This window comes from Gracilinanus agilis, chromosome 4 (assembly GCF_016433145.1).
Source record: "Gracilinanus agilis isolate LMUSP501 chromosome 4, AgileGrace, whole genome shotgun sequence".
Taxonomy (NCBI): domain Eukaryota; kingdom Metazoa; phylum Chordata; class Mammalia; order Didelphimorphia; family Didelphidae; genus Gracilinanus; species Gracilinanus agilis.
In genome coordinates, this window is record NC_058133.1 from 34,969,356 (window position 1) to 34,986,895 (window position 17,540).

The following is a 17,540-nucleotide window of genomic DNA, read 5'->3' on the forward strand; positions in this document are numbered from 1 at the left end:
CCCCATAAATGGCCAGTTCTAGGCAACCCGCACAAGTCTGTGCCCGGCTCTGACCCAGCTGCTGCTCGGGCCGGGCCCATCCTTTGCCCCGCTTAATCCCTAGCTATGCTTTAAAGGCCTCTTCCAGCAGCACCTCCTCCAGGAAGCCCCCCACGCCCCGCCACGCTCTCCCATTTCTCTAAAGCGCATTCCCTCCTCCCTGCCCACAGGGGGCACTCAGCGGGCAGGCTGGCCGGGGCCTGACCAGAGCCAGAGAAGGGTCTGGGAGTCCCCGAGGCACCCCCCTCTCCGGCAAGGGCCGGCCCCACCCCCGCACGGAAAGCTCGCCTGGAGCCATCCCTCCCGAGCACGGAAGCCGTCCAGACGGATGGCATCAGCACTTATTGGAGCCGAGAGCACAGATTCAACGGGTCGATACCGTCGATGGAGGCTGAACCGGCATAGATGAAAGTGAGCAAAACAGCAGCTAAGAAGCCCCACGCGGGGTCGAGACTTCGGCGGCGGCACTTGGGCTGAACGCCCCCCACCCTCCATCTGGCCCTCGCAGGGTTGGGGGGGACCCTGCCGCCCCCCAGGGCCACAGAGGGGCCTCTGAGCCCAGGACAAGGTCCAGCTCTTCTGGGAAGCCCTTGGGGAGGGCTGCCCCATGGGCCGTGCCCTCTTTGATGGGGGGCAGCCACGGCACACGGTGACAATGGGGGGCCTCCATTTCTTCTTCAGGGCTGCTGCTCCTCTGGGTAGTGAGAATGCCGAAGGGCACCAGGAGGGGGCAGGCTCCTGGCACCCAGCCTGTGTGTGCCCAGGAAGAAGCCGGAGGTGCAGGGCTTCTCTGAGCTTCCTCTTCGCTCCGATCCAAGGCAGGGACTGCGCCCCTTCCCAGCACCCCAGACCTCTCGCTCGCCCAGCGCCTGGTTGCTCTCCCCGCTGGGTGCAGCCGCCACAATCAATCTAGACTACAAGCCTGCTGTGGCTGCCCCCAGACCCCCCACCTTTAGCTGCAGCATGGAAAGAGGGAAAAGGAGGGGCTCGTGTGCTGGGGGGGCAGCCGTCACTGTTGTACCTCCTCATTCTCCTTCAGCCACAGCTGGGATGCCCCCTGCCAGAAGACTGTAGGGAGGGCTGGGTGTGTTTTGGAGCCAGTTAGGCTGGTTTGGGGGGTGGGAGGGTCCCACCTCAGAGGCTCTGAGGTTCTGGGGGCCTCAGAAGCTTGCACACAGCCCATGGGCTGCTCCCCACAAAGCCGGCGCCGTTCTGGCCCCTCCCAAAGATTCCCCTGCCAAGCTCCTTCCCGAGCTGCCAGAGATGCCTGGCCTAGCTGAGTCACGGCATCCCCACCCCCGGCTCCCTCAGAGGCCTGACGGAGGCCAGAAGGCCCGAGTTCCCAGGGTCTGTCTGGGGAGAGGGCTGTGCCGTGCCGCCATGCCTACCACGCACCGTCCTCTGGCCCTCCCGTGCCAGCCGGGCCTGCATCGGCTCATCGACTACCCTGGATTTACGGGGAGGGAAGAGCCTGGCCTGAGATTACACATGGAGTAAAAGGCAACTGCAGGATTCGAATCCAGCCTCTCTGGGATAAACCCAGAATTCCTTCTGCTGCACTGTCCTCAGGTCCTAAGTCCTGTCTGTCCAGGGTATGCTGGTGTGTGGGCCCTGGACCCCCACGAGAAAGCCCCCTCCTCTGCTGTCCTGAAGAACGCCCCAATAAGCTCCAAGAGCCCCAGGCCTACCAAGTGCTTTGTTCACACGGGAGGCCCGCAGGGGAAGTGACATGCCCAGGGTCACCCGGGAGGGAGACGTCCTCATGCCCACCCCCAACGAGCTCCAGACCCTGCGGACAAAGAGCTCACGTCAAGCTGGGTGAGGGGCTGGGCCGATCCTGGGGGAGCGGGGAATGGGGGTGGTGGGAGGGGACCCCCACTGCCCCCCCCAGCCCCCTGGCGTTCAGGGACTCTATTCAGAGGCGCATCGAAACGTTCATTCATAAAGCCTACAACTCGGGGATGGGGTGGCGGGCCAGCCCGAGGCCCTGGAGGTCTGTGCCAGCCGAGCCTAGAAGGCCGGGAACTCCAGGGGCTCCTGCTGGGGGAGGGGCTGCCGGGGCTCCCCTGGGCCTTCCTTCGCGTCTCCAGAGCTCGGCCCAGCGAGGGCTTCAGAAACGCTTCGTGGCTGACCGACGCGCCCACGGTCGGGGCTGCGAGGCTGCCGCCTCCTACGCGGACAGGCCGGCCTCCCGGCCGGGGCACCTGCTCTCTCCTTTGGAGCCTCCGCCTGGGACAGCCAAGCCCGCACACGTTCTCCTCAGGGTCCCAGAGGCAGCCTCCACCCACCCTCCCTTTTGGGCTTCCCCACGACCTTGTCCTAAGGCCTCGGTTTCTCCGGCTGTGCCCCTGGAGGCCTCGCTAACCTCTCAGGTTCCTCCCTTGACCTGATTCTTTGCGGCTCCAGGTCCGGGCAGCGTCTCAGCCCAGGCCAGGGAGGCCCAGGCTCAGCTTTGAAGCAGAGCAGGCGGCCTGGCCCTGGAGGCCGAGCCGGTCCCCAATGCTGGGCCATGAGGTCCGGAGAGCCAGGCCTGCTGGGGGCCGCATTTTTGGGGCCTTCTGGCAGGAGGCCGTCGCCCAGAACCCCGATGGCCGCTAGCTTCCTGGGAGTCTCCACACGGGCCGGCACTCCCGGGCAGTTCTGTGGCGAGCTGCCCGGGCCAGCAAGGCGTCCTCGAGCCCCTGGGCAGGGCTGGGCATGGAGTCTCTCCCGCATCCACCTGGGGGGGAGACGCTGCCTCGCAGGACGGGGCTCTCCGGAGCGGTGGCCCAAGCCCCCTCCCCGGCCGTCTCCTTGTCTCAGCCTGGGTGCCCACGCAGGGGCCCCAGCACGGTCTGGGAGCCCCTGGAGGGATGACGGGGCCTCAGTTTCCTCCTCTGTCTGATGAGGGAGGCTGGCCGGGGCTTCGCTGGCAGGCGCCGCTGAGGGAGGGGGAGGGGAGCCTCCGGAAGAGGCCGAGAGCCCGCCGGCCCACCCGCTGCCCACTCCTCGCTCTCCCTAGCAAGGCAGGCGCGGAGACCAGCCTAATTAGGCTGCTGGAGTGCGGGCGCCATGGCGACGGGAATCACACAACAGCGGCGGGTCCTCTCCTCCTCCTCCTTCAGGAGATGCCGGGGGAGCTGCCAGTTCAGGAAGCCCCAATCTGTCCCTGTGGGAGGGCCGGGCAGAGGGAAGCCCGCAGGCCGGCTCTGCCAGGCCCGACTGTGCGGCCCACCACGCCTGGGCGCGGCCGGGGCAAGACACAGGAGGAAGGAGAAACCAAGGACAGCCCCCACGCCTGCATTCCCCAAGGCCTGCTGGACCTATTTTACAGATGAGGAAACTGAGGCCTGGTGCCTTGGGAACACGGCATCATAGGCGACGGCCTCCTGCCAAAAGATCCCAAAAATGCGGCCCCCAGCAGGCCTGGCTCTCCGGACCTCATGGCCCATGAAGGGATCTCAGAGGCTCCATTTTATGGGGGAGGAAACTGAGGTCAGAGGCTTAGTGACTCGTCCAGGGTCATCTAAGTGGTGGGCAGCCCAGCTGGGCCTCAAAGCCGGGCTCTGTCACTGCGTATTCAGGGCTCCTCTGCAGTCTAGGCAGGGCTGCTGCTGAGCCGCCGAGCGCCGACCTCACGTGCCCCAGAGCACATCCCCAAAGCAGGAGAGACCCAAGGCGTCGGGGCCATGGGACACCTGCCTTCTGGGCCCTCCTGGTACCCCAGGGGAGAGAAAGGGAGACAACGAGGGGGAGCACGGGGAGAGGCAGAGAGAAAGGAGGGGAGAGACAGAGACAAAGAAAGGGAGGGAGAGATGGAGAGAAGAAAGGGGGGAGCCAGGCCTAGAGATGGGAGGTTCTGGGTTCAAGTCTGGCCTCAGACACTTCCCAGCTGTGTGACCCTGGGCAAGTCACTTGACCCCCATTGCCCACCCTTCCCTCTCTTCTGCCTCGGAGCCAATACACAGTATTGACTGCAAGGCAGAAGGTGAGGGCTCTAAAATAAATAAACAAATAAATGAATAAGTAAATAAATAAAAGGGGGGAGGGGGATGAGGCAGTGAGGATCTAGAGCACTGGTCTAGGCATCAGGAAGGTCTGAGTTCCAAACCAGCCCCTCTGCCTCAGGGTCCTCACCTGTAAAATGGGGACAGTGACAGCTCCCCTCTTCCAGGGTTGCTGTGCACCAGCTGGCCAGTCTGCTGCCCACTGGCACGTGCCCAAGTGAGCCAGGTACCAGGGGGCAGTGGAGCGACTCTGAGCCCGGCTTCTGGTCCCAAATTCAGCGCTCTCACCCACTATCCCGCAGCGCAGCCAGAACCGCCCGTGGCCACCCCCCACCTCGGCCAGTCCCTGCTCAGAGTTGGCTCTCGCTCCCTGTGGGGCAGCTTGGTGCCAGGAGGCCCCTTTGCCGGCCTCCACCCCCACAGTCCGGGCCTGCCTTCTGGGGCCCTCCCCAGGACACGTCCTCACCGGTCCTTCCCCGCAGCTGCCAGGAAGCAGGCCGGGGCTCCCCGAGGGACCTGCCGGGCCCACTCCAGCCCCCACCCCCCGAAGGAAGGGCGCGGAGTCCTGGGGTGCAGGAGGTCTCCCTCTGGGGTATTCCTAGCACATGGCGGAGGAGGAGGAAGCGGCCCAACCCAGCCATCTGCTCTTGTAATTCAATCCTGTGGCAATTAGCTGCCGCTCTCAATCTCATTAAGACGCTGAGCCTCGTAAACAGAAATCCCAGGCTGGCCAGGCCGCGGCTGGCGCTCCCGTCACATGGGCTCGTTCATGCAAAATTCAGAATGAGGAGCGAGGGTGGCATCGGGCCCGCGGGCCTGGCACAGCCGTGCCCACTCACCCATCCAGCCTCACCCCTGAATTTCAGAGGGGAAACTGAGGCACGGAGCGAGAAAGGGAGAGGCTCGAAGCACGCACGGGGCTGGGAGCCGCCAGGGGCCGAGGGAGGCACGAGATCGGGGCGGGGGGCTGCCTGGCCTAGGCCCGCCGTCCAAGTTCTCTGACTTGGGACGAGCCATTGAGCCCGTCTGCCTCAGCTTCCTCGGCTGAGAGATGGGGCCATCACAGCCCCCCAGGCTGGGCACAAAGAAAGGCAGGCGGGCGCCCGAGGTCACGCGGGGCTGGAATCCGAACTCGTCTCCTCCCCAACCCTAGAGCCAGGAGCGGGCACAGGGGACGCGCCCCACAGGGGGTGAGGATGTGCTCGGGGCCAGCAGAGGGCCCCAGGTCTGGCCCCGAGGTGTGTCCCCAGCCAGACGGGCCGTCTAGACCACCCAGGTGCCCACCGGGCGTCTTCCCATTCTTCTCCAGGCTTTCCCACTGCCCAGCTCAGGCCCATCCGGTTACCATGGAGACGTGGGAGAGGGAGGGAGAGGAGGAAGAAAAGAGAAGCGCCTGGAAGGGGAGAAGGGAAGCAGGGCCGGGGGTCACACTGCTGCTACCAGGCAGCCTCCCCTGATTTCCTGCCTTTATGGGGGGGCACATCTCACCCGTCCCCCAGCCAGCACCCATCCAGTCTGCACTGAGCTGACCCAAGATGACTGGCTGGGACGCCCCATATCTGTCTGTGGCTGCCAGGGGGGTGGGGGGAGCCTGGAGCCCAGAGCCCTGACCCTGAGGGGGGCTCCCCTGCCCTTTGCCTCCTCCAGCTGGCTTCAGGGGGCGCCCCTTTCCCTTCCTCAAGTCCACCTGTGCCTGGCACCGGGGAGTGGTTTCTGGCCTCATGCCCAGGCCCTGCCCTCTCCTGGAATCCTGGAGCCCCCGCTTGGTGCTCCTCCTCGGGGCTCTGGGGGGAGGGGCCCCCTGAAGCCCCCCCCGCCAGCCACTCAGCCACTCAGCCCCAGGAGGGAGGCCCGGAGGAGGCCGAGCTCACACAAACAAACAGATGGAGGCCCCTCCACAGCCAGACACCCCGGCAGAGCGGGGGCCGCCGCCGCGTCTGTCGGGGTGACCTCCTCACCCGCATGTTTACCAGCCACTGGAGCCGTGCGCATACCCGCACCCACACGCGCAGACGGCCCGGGCTGGAGCCCCCCAGCCTCTCCCCGAGCCGCCTCCCCCACCCCTCTGCCACCCAGGCGGCGGCGGCCCATCTTCCACTCGTCAAACTTGGCATCTTAAAAGCCTGTTTTGTTTTCTAATCGGGAGCTGTTGGGCTCAAGCTGAAGATGGATGGCGAGGGGAGGGGGCCTCGCCACAGCCCCCACACGCCCGCCTGGCATCCAAGGCCTCTCCCTCGGGTGGGGGTCCCGGCCAGCTCACACTCACCTCCCACCAAGGCCGACGTTCACCCCTTTTCTACAGATGAAGAAGTCGAGGCCCCGGACCCTACTCCCCCGAGCCGGACCCTGGCAGCCACGAGCCTGGACAGCTGCCACGGGGACACCAGGGCCTCGCCGAGGCCGAGCCTCCGGCCCCTCAAAGCCCCAAATATTTCCCAGCCCATCGGCTGTCCACCGAAGCCCCCATCTCCTCGGGGGGTGGCACGTGGCCCCCACATGCCCCAAATTTCACCTCCTCCATTTGGGCCCCTTGCTCTGGCCCCAGATCTGTAACGACCGTGTGGAGGCCCAGCGGGGGGCGCAGCAGCCCCGGCCCTTCTGCTCCCCACTGGCTTCCCTTTTGGGGGGCCCAAACCATGTCTTCCTAAGGTAACCCCGCCGGAGACAGGCAAGAGGCGGCTTTCCCAGTCTGTAGCTCCCCCCAGCCCGGGTGCCCAGCTGGGCCTGTCTAGGCCTCACTCCTTCCCTCCCTCTCCCAGGCTCTCGGAGGGGCGCCTGTACAGGGCCACGGCGGGGCGGACGCTCCCAAAGACCGTCCCAGGCCCCACGTGAGGTGCTCAGGGCTCTGGACAGGCCTGGGCAGGACGGCACCATGTGAGCCCAGGGATGGGCAGAGGGATGGGCAGATGGATGGACAGAGGGAGGGACAGATGGACATAGGGAGGGAGGGAGGGACAGACGGGGGAGGGAGGGCACAGACAACCCTGGCAGTCGGCCTGAATGCCCTGCAGGGACACTGAGAGGGCAGCGGGGGGAGGGCAGGCGGCTCAGGAGCCTGGGCCCAGAGTGCGAATCCTGCAGACACATCGCTAGCTGTGTGCACTCTTTGGGCCCTTTAGAGCTCTCCCTGCAGCCCCAGATCATCCAGTCCCTCCTTCCCTCCTCCCAGTCCTCCGTCCTCGCACCTGGCTGCCTCCTCTCTTGTCCTCCCTCCCCCCCCAGTCTGATTGCAGGAACGCGTGGCACAGAAAAACCTCTTTTTGGGGATAAAAAAGGGAATAACTTGTACTGGGTGGTCCAGTTCCATCATTAAAAAGTTTTCATTGGGAGGCCCCGCAGTGCCACCAACACCAGGGGCCTGTGAGGGCATCCCGGGGACCCTCCTGGAGGAGGCTGGTGACCCCTGGGGCGGCTCACACACAGTGGCTTGGCCCACTCCTGCAGGGCCTGGTTTCCATAGCAACCCTGGCTGGACCCAGGGGGCGGAGCCAGTCAGGGAGGAGGGGGAGGGCAGGGCCTTCCCATCAGCTCCAAAGCGGGGCAGATCCTGTTACCCAGAGAGGTGGGAGCAGAGGGGGAAGGACCATGAGGACAGCCAGACCACCCATGTCTGACCAACGTCTCCAAGCGCTTTACCAGCATTTTTGTTGAACCCTCTTAATTTCTCCCAGAGGTGGATGTCATGAGCACCCCCATCTCACAGATGGGGAAACTGAGGCACGGAGCACTTAGAGGCCCTGCCCAGCTGGAGAGGGTGTGAGGCTGGACTTGAACTCGGCTCTCCCTGCCCTAGGCAGGTCCAGCGCTCTGACCGCTCTTCCATGAGCGGCTTCATGTCTGGCCCCCGTCGGGCACGAGGCGCTGGCAGCCCGGGGGAGGCCTCTGCTCAGACACCTGCCCGGGCTCCCTAGTGCCTCCTCTCCAAGGCCGGCCTCTTCCGCCTGGTGCCTCACCTTTTCAGCCTTCCGTCCTCCAGGCCCTGGCCTGGGCTGGGGCTCTTTCCTCGAACTCCTTCCCTGCTGAATGCCCAGCATCTTTTTGAGCTCAGCCGGTGCCACCTCCTCCAGGAAGCCCGTCCCCCTGACCCCAAGATGGACTCCTGTCAGTGTCCTCGTGTCCACTTTGCAGAGGAGGAAGCTGAGGCCGAGGCTGTCCCAGGGAAGCCTCTCAGCAGCGGCCCAGGATAGGTGTCCCCCCAAAGGTGCGGGCAGTCGTGTGCCCATCTGGTTTCAGGGGAGCTCTGCCCACAAAGCCTGAAGTGTTCCCATCTGTAAGACGACCCGACACCCCCAGCCGTTCCTGCTGGTCTCCCACTCCCCAAAGTTCGGGCAAACGACCAAGAACTCATTTCCTTCCTTCCTTCCAAAATGCCACCGTCTACACCTCGCTCCTCTTGGCCATCCGCACAGTCCTCCCTCGCCCTCACAGAGGGAACACCTGAGCTCGCTGACCATTGCTCCAGAGAGACGTCCAGCCCCGCTGACCTTTCCCAGGAGCCCCCACCCGGCCCACCATCCCTCAGGAACGAGGAGGGCAGATTCGGCGGCCCCTAATCTCACACGGGGATGGCAAAGCAAGCTCCGAGCCCGCTGGACGTCGCACAGCGCGCGAGGGGCCGTGGGAGAGTCAGCGGCGGCGGGCGGGGCCGGCGCGGCACGTACCGTCCAGCACGGTGAGCTTGGCGCTGACGTTGATCTCGCCCAGGCTGTTCGTGGCCGTACACTCGTAGATGGCCTCGTCCCGGTGCACCCGCAGCGGCTGGATCCGAAGCACGGAGCCGGCCCCGTCGTCAAACTCGATCACCTGGCGGAGGGGCGCGAGCGTGGGAAGGGGCCCCCCGAGAGAGCCCGGCCCCGTCCGGCTTCCCCAGAATCCTCAGATCCTGGACCAGGCCAGCCCCCGGCCCGCCCCAGCCCCGGCCCCGGCCGCGGCCTCACCTCAAACCTCTGGGAGCTGACTTTCTTGCCCTTCTTCATCCAGGTGATGCGGGGCTTGGGCTCCCCCGTGGCCTGGCACACGAAGGAGGCCACGCCGCCGGACAGGCCCGTCTGGTCCTCCGGAGCCTTCACAAAGGTGGGCTTATCTGGGAGGGAGGGGCAGACGGGCGGTCACTGGGACGGAAGGGGAGCGCAGGCGGCATCCCAAGCCTGAGGGACTGCCGGGCAAAGGCCCAGAGGCAGGAGATGGCCGCTCTGGTTGGGAGGCCGGACTTCCAGAGAGAAAAGGGGGCCTGCTTTGGCGGGTCAGGGATGGACCCCCCCCCCAAGTCCCGGTTGGGGCCCTGGCACAGGAGAGGGCCTTCCTCCCAGCAGGCACCTGCGTGCCCTTCAGGAGGGGGCGGGGCGGGCGTGCCCACAGGGCGGCAGAAGCCCCGCCCCCACTGCCAGCCAGCCAGGCTGCAAACCCGTCAGACCAGTTGCGCCCCGCCCCCACAAGCCAGACCGCGGGGGAGGGGCGGAACAGCCGGCTCTTCCCAGGGGCCCCCGGGCTGGGGGGCCTCGCAGGCAGGCAGGCAGGCGAGGAGGACACTTACTGTCTGCCTGGGTGCCCGCAGCCAATCCGAGGAGCACGAGAGCGGGCAGCAGCGGGCCCATCCCCCACCGCGGGGTGGCCGCCATGGTCGGGGGCAGCAGACCTAGGGCAGAGAGAGGCCGTGAGCGGGAGGAGTGCGGGACAGGGAAGGGCCTGGAGGGCCTGGCTCCGCTGGGCAGAAGAGGGGGCAACGAGGCCGGCCCTCAGGGGGATGTCCGGCCCTGCCAGCCGTTCCGTGTGAGGGTTCTTCTGGGCACACATCTGGCAGCAGCGATGCTCCAGAGAGTGAGCTCCCCGTAAGTGGAAGTATGTGAGCAGAGGCCCCCATCAAGGGGAGGGAGCGTCCTGAGGCCCGGCCTCTCTGGGCTGGGGAGGACACAGGACAGACAGGGACAGACGCCCCTGCCCAGGGTGCTCCCCGCCACTCCAGGCCCGGGCTCGGGGCCAGGCGGAGGCCAGCCCGGGCTCCCCAGGACTTGCTCCCAACATGTTGGTGGCAGAGCCCCAGCCCAGACACCCTCGTCCCACCCAATTCCCATGACGGCACCCTCCGCCCCCAGTGAAACCACCCGAGGCCACGTCTGCTAGGCTGGTGGCCCACGTCATGGCCCACATCATGGCCCACGTCATGGCCCGTCTGCCCGAGACAGGCTGCTTCTGGCTGTGTCCTCCCTGCGCCTCAGTGTTCCCATCTGTAAGACGGGGCCCTCTGAGCCGGGGGGCCGCCCGCACCAAACGACCTTCTCCTCTGGCCCCCCAGGAGCGGGCAGGGACCCCGCCCTTCCAGGGCCCGCCTCTGGCTCTTGGGAAGCCCCCTGCCCTCGGTGTGGGCCCCCCAGGAGCGGGCAGGGCCTGGGGCTGCCCCCCCAGAGGACGGCCCCCTGAGGGCAGGCTCGACTGCTCAGCCAAGGCTGCCCGTCCCCCTCTCCACCCACTCTGAATCCTCTCAGGGACTCCCCGAGTCTCTCCCAGCTGGGGATTGAGCGGATGAATGAGCTCCAGCCGCCCCCGGCCTGTGGCCAATCGGAGCCTTAATTACTTCCAGAGGATGCTGGGCCAGCAGCCCGGCTTCTGTTTGGCGGCTGAAATGCATTTCCCGGCCTGCCGCGGCTCTTCCCTCTTCCCTCTCATTAGGTCGAGCTGTTAATGCGACCAGCGCGCCTGGCTCCTTCCCTTCCCCCTCACCGCCAAGCCTCCTCCAGCCCCCCGGCACAGGCTCCTCTCCGGGCCCAATCCCTGCCCCCCCCCCAGACACCGTCCACCAGCCCCCTCACACCAAGGAGGGACGGAGGGTCTGGGCCCGTCCTCTAGGAGTGGATGCCAGCCAGGGGCCAAGAACAAGAGTAACAGAAACAACACGGGCACAAAGTCAGAGGTAAACTGAGTCAGGGACACGGGGAAAGCCCAAAGCCGGGCCAGAGATGGATCACAAACAACTTTGATAGGGCGGCCTGCGGGTGTCCAGCCTGTCTGAAGACCCCCTCCGAGGGGGCCCCGCCACCCTGAACCGGCTCCAAGCGCCGGGCAACCTACCCACCACGCAGCCCAGACCTGCCTCTTTGGGGTTCTGAGCCGAACCAGGCTAATTCCTCCTCCGGGACGGCCTCCAAGAAACGGCCCCGGCTCTCCCGTCCCCTCCGTTGCCCCCGGCCTCCCTCCTCCAGACGCTCTCCAGCCCATGAGCGGCGTCCTCTCTCTGCAGTGGACGGAGGACGGCAGGGCTCTCGCCATCATCCCGTGAGCTCCCGGGCAGCCTCACTGCCCTGCTGACTCCCCCATCCTCAGTCTAGCCACACAGATTTCCTGCACCTTTACTTGGCAAACGGATTTCTTGAACCCAAAGAGACTTTGCAGGGACCTTCTCAGCCTGCTAAGACCCTCCATCCTCCAATGTGAGGCTCTGAGACACGGGAGCATCCAGGCCGGATGGGCAGCTGCTGGGCCGGGCCTTGGGGGGTTGTGGCAAGGCTGGGGGCCGCGCCTGCCTCACAAAGCCAGTCTCCGGGAGCACTTCCGGCCCGGACCCAGTTCTCTGAGGCGATGGATAAGAGTATCAAGGGAAGCTCAACCACCTTGGGACCTTGAGTCAATCCCTTCATCTCCTTGGGCCTCAGTTTCTCCATTTGTCAAACAAGGAGGTTGTACTCCAGAGGCTCCAAAGGCCCTCCCAGCCCTAGATCCAGGTCCTGGGACCCCAGATGGGGAAGGTCTCTGGAGGATGAGACAGCAGAGCCGGGGGAGGGGGAACAGGAGAGCAGTGTGAGGAGAAACACTGTGACCACCAGGGCTGCCCAGCAGTGGAACCAACCACATGGGGGTATCCTCTGTCCCTCTGGCTATCACCAAGCCCCTCACCACCCCCGGCAGCCACCTCTGGCTAGCCTCAGGGAAAAGAGACCACAAGTGCTCCCCTGGCCACCCCCATCTCTCAGGCCCAGCTCCCATCGTGTCGAGCCGACAGCCGAATGACTCTTGGGAACACCAATGAGAGCCCCACGGCCCCAGCGTGTGCAGAACCCTTGGTCCTGGGTGAAGGAGGCACTGGGAGAGATTGGAGGCTGAGCCGGGGCTCCTGGCCTCCCACAGAACAAAGATGGAAGACAGGCACTGTGTTGGGTTAGGCCCAAGAGGAGAGGCTGGACTAGGGGAGAAGGCGCAGGGGAACTTCCTGGAGGAGACAGAAGGGAGACAAGAGTGGAACAAAGCCGCACTGGGCGTGGGGGGGCAGACAAGAGGCCAGCCTGGCTGCCGGCACGAGGGCCCGAGCCCTCCCCAGTGGGGAAGGGGGCCTCGAATTTCTCAGGGCACATCAGAAGGCCAGTGAAGGTCTCTGAGCGGGGTGTGGCGCTGACGGCTCTGGGCCAGATGTGGGGGGAAGGCGGGTTGCTGGGATTAACGGGAGATGGGGGGCGAGCTCCCAAGGGGGGACCGCCGGAGACAGGCACACCCGAGCTCCGCTGGGGACCCATCAGGTCATGGAGGAGAGCGGCGAGGGCCAGGGCCTGGACACCGTCCTACGGCAGCCCTCCGGACCAAGCAGGACGTGGCCCAACCCTCTCCTGAAAGGCGAGCTCCAGGGACCCGAGAGGTCATCCGGGCCCAGGAGCACTCCTGGGAGGCAGCATGCTGACCACTCTCCGGGGGGGCTGCCTTTCGGGTCTGCTCCCACCCAAGTACTGGGCTTTACATTTCATCGGATCAAGCTTGAACCCCCCAAAGGGGTCACCTGACAAGCACCGAGGAAGTGCTCGCTGGTGCCGGGCCCTGGACCAGGTGCTCTGAGGAGCTCCATGCCAGGGAGGAGACGCCGCAGATAGAGCAGGTCTACAGAGACGTACGGAGGAGGGCAAGCACGGCCTGGGGACAAGAGGGACCCCGAGAAGCTGAGACGAGGAGGAGGAAGAGCACCCAGGCCCAGGAGGTGGCTAGTGCAGGAGGGGGAGCTTCACGGGCCGAGGGCCCAAGAAATCCGTCTCCCAAGGGAGGTGGGAGCCAGGCTGGGAAACGCTTCAGATGCAAACAGAGGCGTCTGGTCCTTGGCCACGGAGGCACTAAGGAGCCTCTGGAAGTGACTAAGAGGGGAGCGAATGGACTCAGATGTACATTCTAGGAGCTACGTGGAAGGTGGACTAGAAAGGAGGCTGGAGGCAGCGAGGCTGAACAGGAGGCCAGGGCAATAACCCGAGAGAGAGATGGTGGGAGCCTGAACTGGGGGAATGGAGAGATGACAAAGGTCAAAGCAAAGAGACTGGTTTTTTTTTGGGGGGGGGGTACACACAAATAAGGAACTAAGAATGAAACCAAGTTGGGAGCCTGGGTGACGGTTGAGGCCCTGGGCAGAAACCAGGAATTTGGAAAGAGGGAAGGGTTTGGGGGAAGAGCTCCTTTGTTTGTCTTGATGTGTTGAGTTTACAGTATCTATAGGACATCTAGTTCAAGAAATCCAGAGTCGGCTGAGGCTCTAGGACTAAAGGAAAGGGGAAAGGTTAGAGCTGGATAGAGACCTGAGAATTGTTCTCAGAAAGATGATGCGCCCATGAGAACGGAGATCACCTATCACATATAGAAAAGAGATTCCAAATCTTGTTTGATGAAGCCTGTAGACCCCCCCTCCCCGCCTTTTCCCCTCTTCGGTCTTTATTTAAAAGTATTTTTCCATGGTTACATGATTCATTTTCTCTCCCTCCCCACTCCTAGAGCTAACAAACAATTCTGTGGGCCCCTTCTTCACAAAATCAGTTTTGATTTGTTTTTTAATTCTTACCTTCTGTCTTAGAATTAATACTAACGCAGAGGAGTGGTAAGGGCTAGGCAATGGGGTTAAGTGACTTGCCCAGGGTCACACAGCTAGGAAGTGTCTGAGGCCAGATTGGAACCCAGGACTTCCTCCCCCTATGCCTGGCTCTCTCTCCACTGCCCCCAAGAATCATGTTTTCAAATAATTAGAGGAAATGTTGAATTTCATTTAGAGATTAGGGAAAATAAAGATGCAATATTTCTAGAAAACCAGCAGCGTCAAAACCTGCAGTGAAATGAAAAGTAGCAAGAACCGAGAAAAGGCTATTAGATCTGACAATTCAAGAGATCATTGATAACAAAAGACAAAATAGATCATTTTGATTACACGAAGTTGAAAAGCTTTTCCACCAACAAAATTAATGCATCTACAGAAGCTGTTGAATAGGGAAAGTTTTCTTTTTCTTTTTTTCTTTTTTTTTACAGTCTCTGGTCAAGGCCTGATATCCTAGAGAGAGAGAGAGAGACAGACAGACAGACAGACAGACAGACAAAGACAGAGATATATAATGAAAGATAACATACAGAGAATCCAAAGTCATTCCTCAAAGGACAGTGGTCAAAGCATATACCCAAACAACTCTCTAAAGATGAATCGTAGACTGTTTCCAACCACAGGAAAGAATGCTCCAAATCACTACTGATCAGAGGAATGCAAGTAAAAAGCTAGCAGTTTCTCCTCGCACTCTGCAAATTGGCCCAAATGACAAAAGATGGGAATAGTCAGTGTTGAAGGGCCTGGGAAAAGATAGGCACACGAAGCATCATTGGTAGAGCTGTGAATTGGTCCAAGTGTCCTGGAAAACAATTCAGAATCACGCAAAACAAGTAAGTAAAGCATCTATCCTGGGGCAGCCAGGCCTGGAGAGGGGAGGTCCTGGGATCAAATCTGACCTCAGACACTTCCTAGCTGGGTGACCCTGGGCAAGTCATTTAACCCCCATGGCCTCTCTCTTACCACTCTTCTGCTTTGGAGCCAATACTCAATCTTGGGTCTAAGACGGAAGATCAGGGTTTAAAAAAAAAGTCTGTATGTACCCTTTGAGAAGGTCCCTCAATCGGGGAATGGTTGAACAAATTGGGGTGAATGACGGTGATGGAATACTGCTGTGCTATGACGAATAACGAACAGGATTTCAGAGAGCTGGAAAGACCTGTGTGAACGGATGCAGAGTGAAAGAAGCAGAACCAGAACTCTGTACACGGTACCTGCCACGGTGGGACGATCAAATGGGACCAACTTTGCTACTAAGAGCAACACAAGGGTCCGGCACGACTGAGGACAAAGAACCCTCGTCCCCTCCACAGATCCAATTCCATTCTACCGGCCGCTGGTCTGAGGCAGCGCCGGCCTCCGTGTAAAGGAAGCCCTGAGCCTGTGACCTCACTGGCTGTGTCCCCCCAGCTCGGCACCCCCAGACTGTGAGTTACCAAACCACCCGCACGGGGAGGGCAGGGGAGGGCGCTCCTCAGCGCCTGCCTAGGGGATTCTGCGGCCTCCTGCTCCATCGGCTCCTTGGGACCCCTGCCCCGATGCCCACTGCTAGGCAGGGTGCCCCACGCCCTCCTGGCCTCCCCTCAAATCTGGAGTGCCCCCGTGTGCCTGGCTGGCCTCGAACCCCCAGCCCAGCCCAGCAGGACTTAATTAAACACTCCCCACATGGAAGCCTCGTCTGGGCCCAGCTGGTACACTAGCTGTGCTTCTGCCAGCAGGAAAGGGGGCGCCAGGGAGGCTGAGGTCGGGAGGCAGGTGCAGAGAGTGGAGGGAGGCCATTGCTGAAGCGGACAGCGCAGACGGGGAGCCGGACGCAGGCTCGGAGGGCCGTCGGATCACAGGCCGCGGGACCCAGAAAGCCGTCTCGTTCTCCTTTTACAGAAGGGAGGTCAGGCCCCGCGGGGGGCACAGATTTGCTCGAGCTCCCCAGAGGAGCAGACTGGGCCGAGGCCTCCGAGGGGGAGGCTCCAGGGTGGCCCTGCAGATGCCAGCAATGTGGTCCGGACTTGACATGGAGGCCGGCCCTACGAGGCGCCTCTCTCGGCCTTCGCCGGGGCTCCGTGTTGTGCTCGCTGGCCTTGGGCCCGCTGACCGTTCTCTGCCCGGCGCCAGGCCTGGGGCTCCTCTGTCCTTGCTTCCATCTTCTCAATTCTGAGCTCCACCTGGCCAGCCAGCCTCCCCCTCGTGAGTGCGAGCTGCGGGCCGCGGAGGAGGGGCCTCGGGAGCCCTAGACGAGCAGCGCTCTGGCACCGGAGGCGCTGACGGACAGACGTGCCCTTTCTCTGCCTGCCATTTAATGAAGTCCTTTCTCGGGCTGGAGCGAAAGCCGGGGGTGGGGGACGGCTCGCTGCTCACCCGGAAAACCGTCGCTTTGTGCTCTGGGCAAAGCCACGGCGTCGTTGTCCAGGAACACGGGGCTTTCTCTGCCGCCCCAGCCCGCCCCCAAACACACTCCAGGCCAGGCTGGCTCAGGCCCGAAGAGCCCAGAGCAGCCAGACTGGCCCCTGCCTGCGGAGAGCAAATCGATCTCCCAAATCTGGGAGCTCTGCGAAGCCTCCTCTGACAGGGAGGTCACTACCTACCGAGGCAGCTCTTTTCAGCAAAGAAGCCAGACTGGACTGGCCTGTCTTTGCCCCAAATGCCCGGTTCTGTGCTCTGGGTCCAAGCCAAGCAGCTCGGCCCCCCTGCACCCTCCCCTCCCCAGGAGTGAACCACAGGAGGCCCCGCTTCTCGCCACGCCCCGAGTCAGCTCTTTCCATCTTTTCAAAGGCCATTACTGGCAGCTCCCGTGTGCCAGGCTCTGTGCTGGGCGCGGAGGCCCAACAGGACCGCCATTCTGGGGGGCTGACGGAGACTCATCTCTAAGTCTGCTTGCTCTAAGGCTGCTTCTGGGGGCGACGGGAGAGATCACGAAGAAGGGGAGGCTGGAGCGGAGTCTTGAAGGCTCGGAGGGAGTCTGAGGCACCCCCAGAGCAGGGGCGGCCTGGCAAGGACATGGAGGTGCTTTAAAGACCCTCTCGAGGCTGGCGAGTCTCATGTCTGCTTATCCTGCCCCAGTCTCTCTGCCGGCCTCCAACCTCGCATCTCCAGCCTCCTTTCAGATGCCGCCAACTGGGTGTCCGTCCAAAGCAGGCCCTTCCTCTCGCCTGCTCTACCTCCCCTCTCAGCACGGAGGGCTCCAGCCTCCCCCGGGTCATGGCGGATTCTGGAGGTCCCTCTGCAGCATCTCTCGCATTCGCCCCTTCTCTCCTGGGACGCGGCCCCCACCTTCTCAGGGCTGGCTGGGCCATAGTTGTGGAGGGGCCTGAGGCCTCAGAGCTCTGCCCGAAGCCCAGGGGCTCCTCCTCAGTCACTGCGATGGCTCCCTGGTGCCCCCGCCCCGTCCAGCCTTCTTACGCCCCCCCCACAACGGCCTCTTTGGCCGGACGCTGCTCCGAGGCTGCTCCTCAGACCAGAGCCCCGCGCTCAGCGGTGGCCATCCTGTGCGGCAGCCCGCAGGCCTGGAACGCCCCTCCTCCGCCCTGAGGAGGCCCTGCGGAAAGGCCGCCATGTCCAGGACGACTTCCCCGGCTGCCCCCTCGGCGGGGCTTCCGCCCTGTCTACCCGCAGAGCGTAGCACAAGGCCAGGCACAGAGCAGGAGCTGCCTCGGTGGTTCCGACGATACGAGGGAACGCCCCGTCCGAGGGGCACC

The 17,540-nt window shown here is 63.4% G+C and overlaps 1 protein-coding gene across 1 annotated transcript in view; it reads right to left on the reverse strand.

Moving 5' to 3' along the window:
* Positions 1 to 9,835, reverse strand: part of PTPRF (protein tyrosine phosphatase receptor type F) — a 79,412-nt gene extending 69,577 nt beyond the window's left edge. The window contains exons 1-8 of the mRNA XM_044674830.1: positions 9,559 to 9,835; positions 8,963 to 9,108; positions 8,687 to 8,828; positions 3,658 to 3,733; positions 2,405 to 2,758; positions 1,848 to 2,268; positions 528 to 733; positions 317 to 430 (exon numbers count right to left, since the gene is read on the reverse strand). Coding sequence (XP_044530765.1) covers positions 317 to 430; positions 528 to 733; positions 1,848 to 2,268; positions 2,405 to 2,758; positions 3,658 to 3,733; positions 8,687 to 8,828; positions 8,963 to 9,108; positions 9,559 to 9,643 — 1,544 coding nt within the window. The 5' untranslated portion in view covers positions 9,644 to 9,835. The remainder of the gene's footprint in view (positions 1 to 316; positions 431 to 527; positions 734 to 1,847; positions 2,269 to 2,404; positions 2,759 to 3,657; positions 3,734 to 8,686; positions 8,829 to 8,962; positions 9,109 to 9,558) is intronic.
* Positions 9,836 to 17,540: the final 7,705 nt, after the last annotated feature.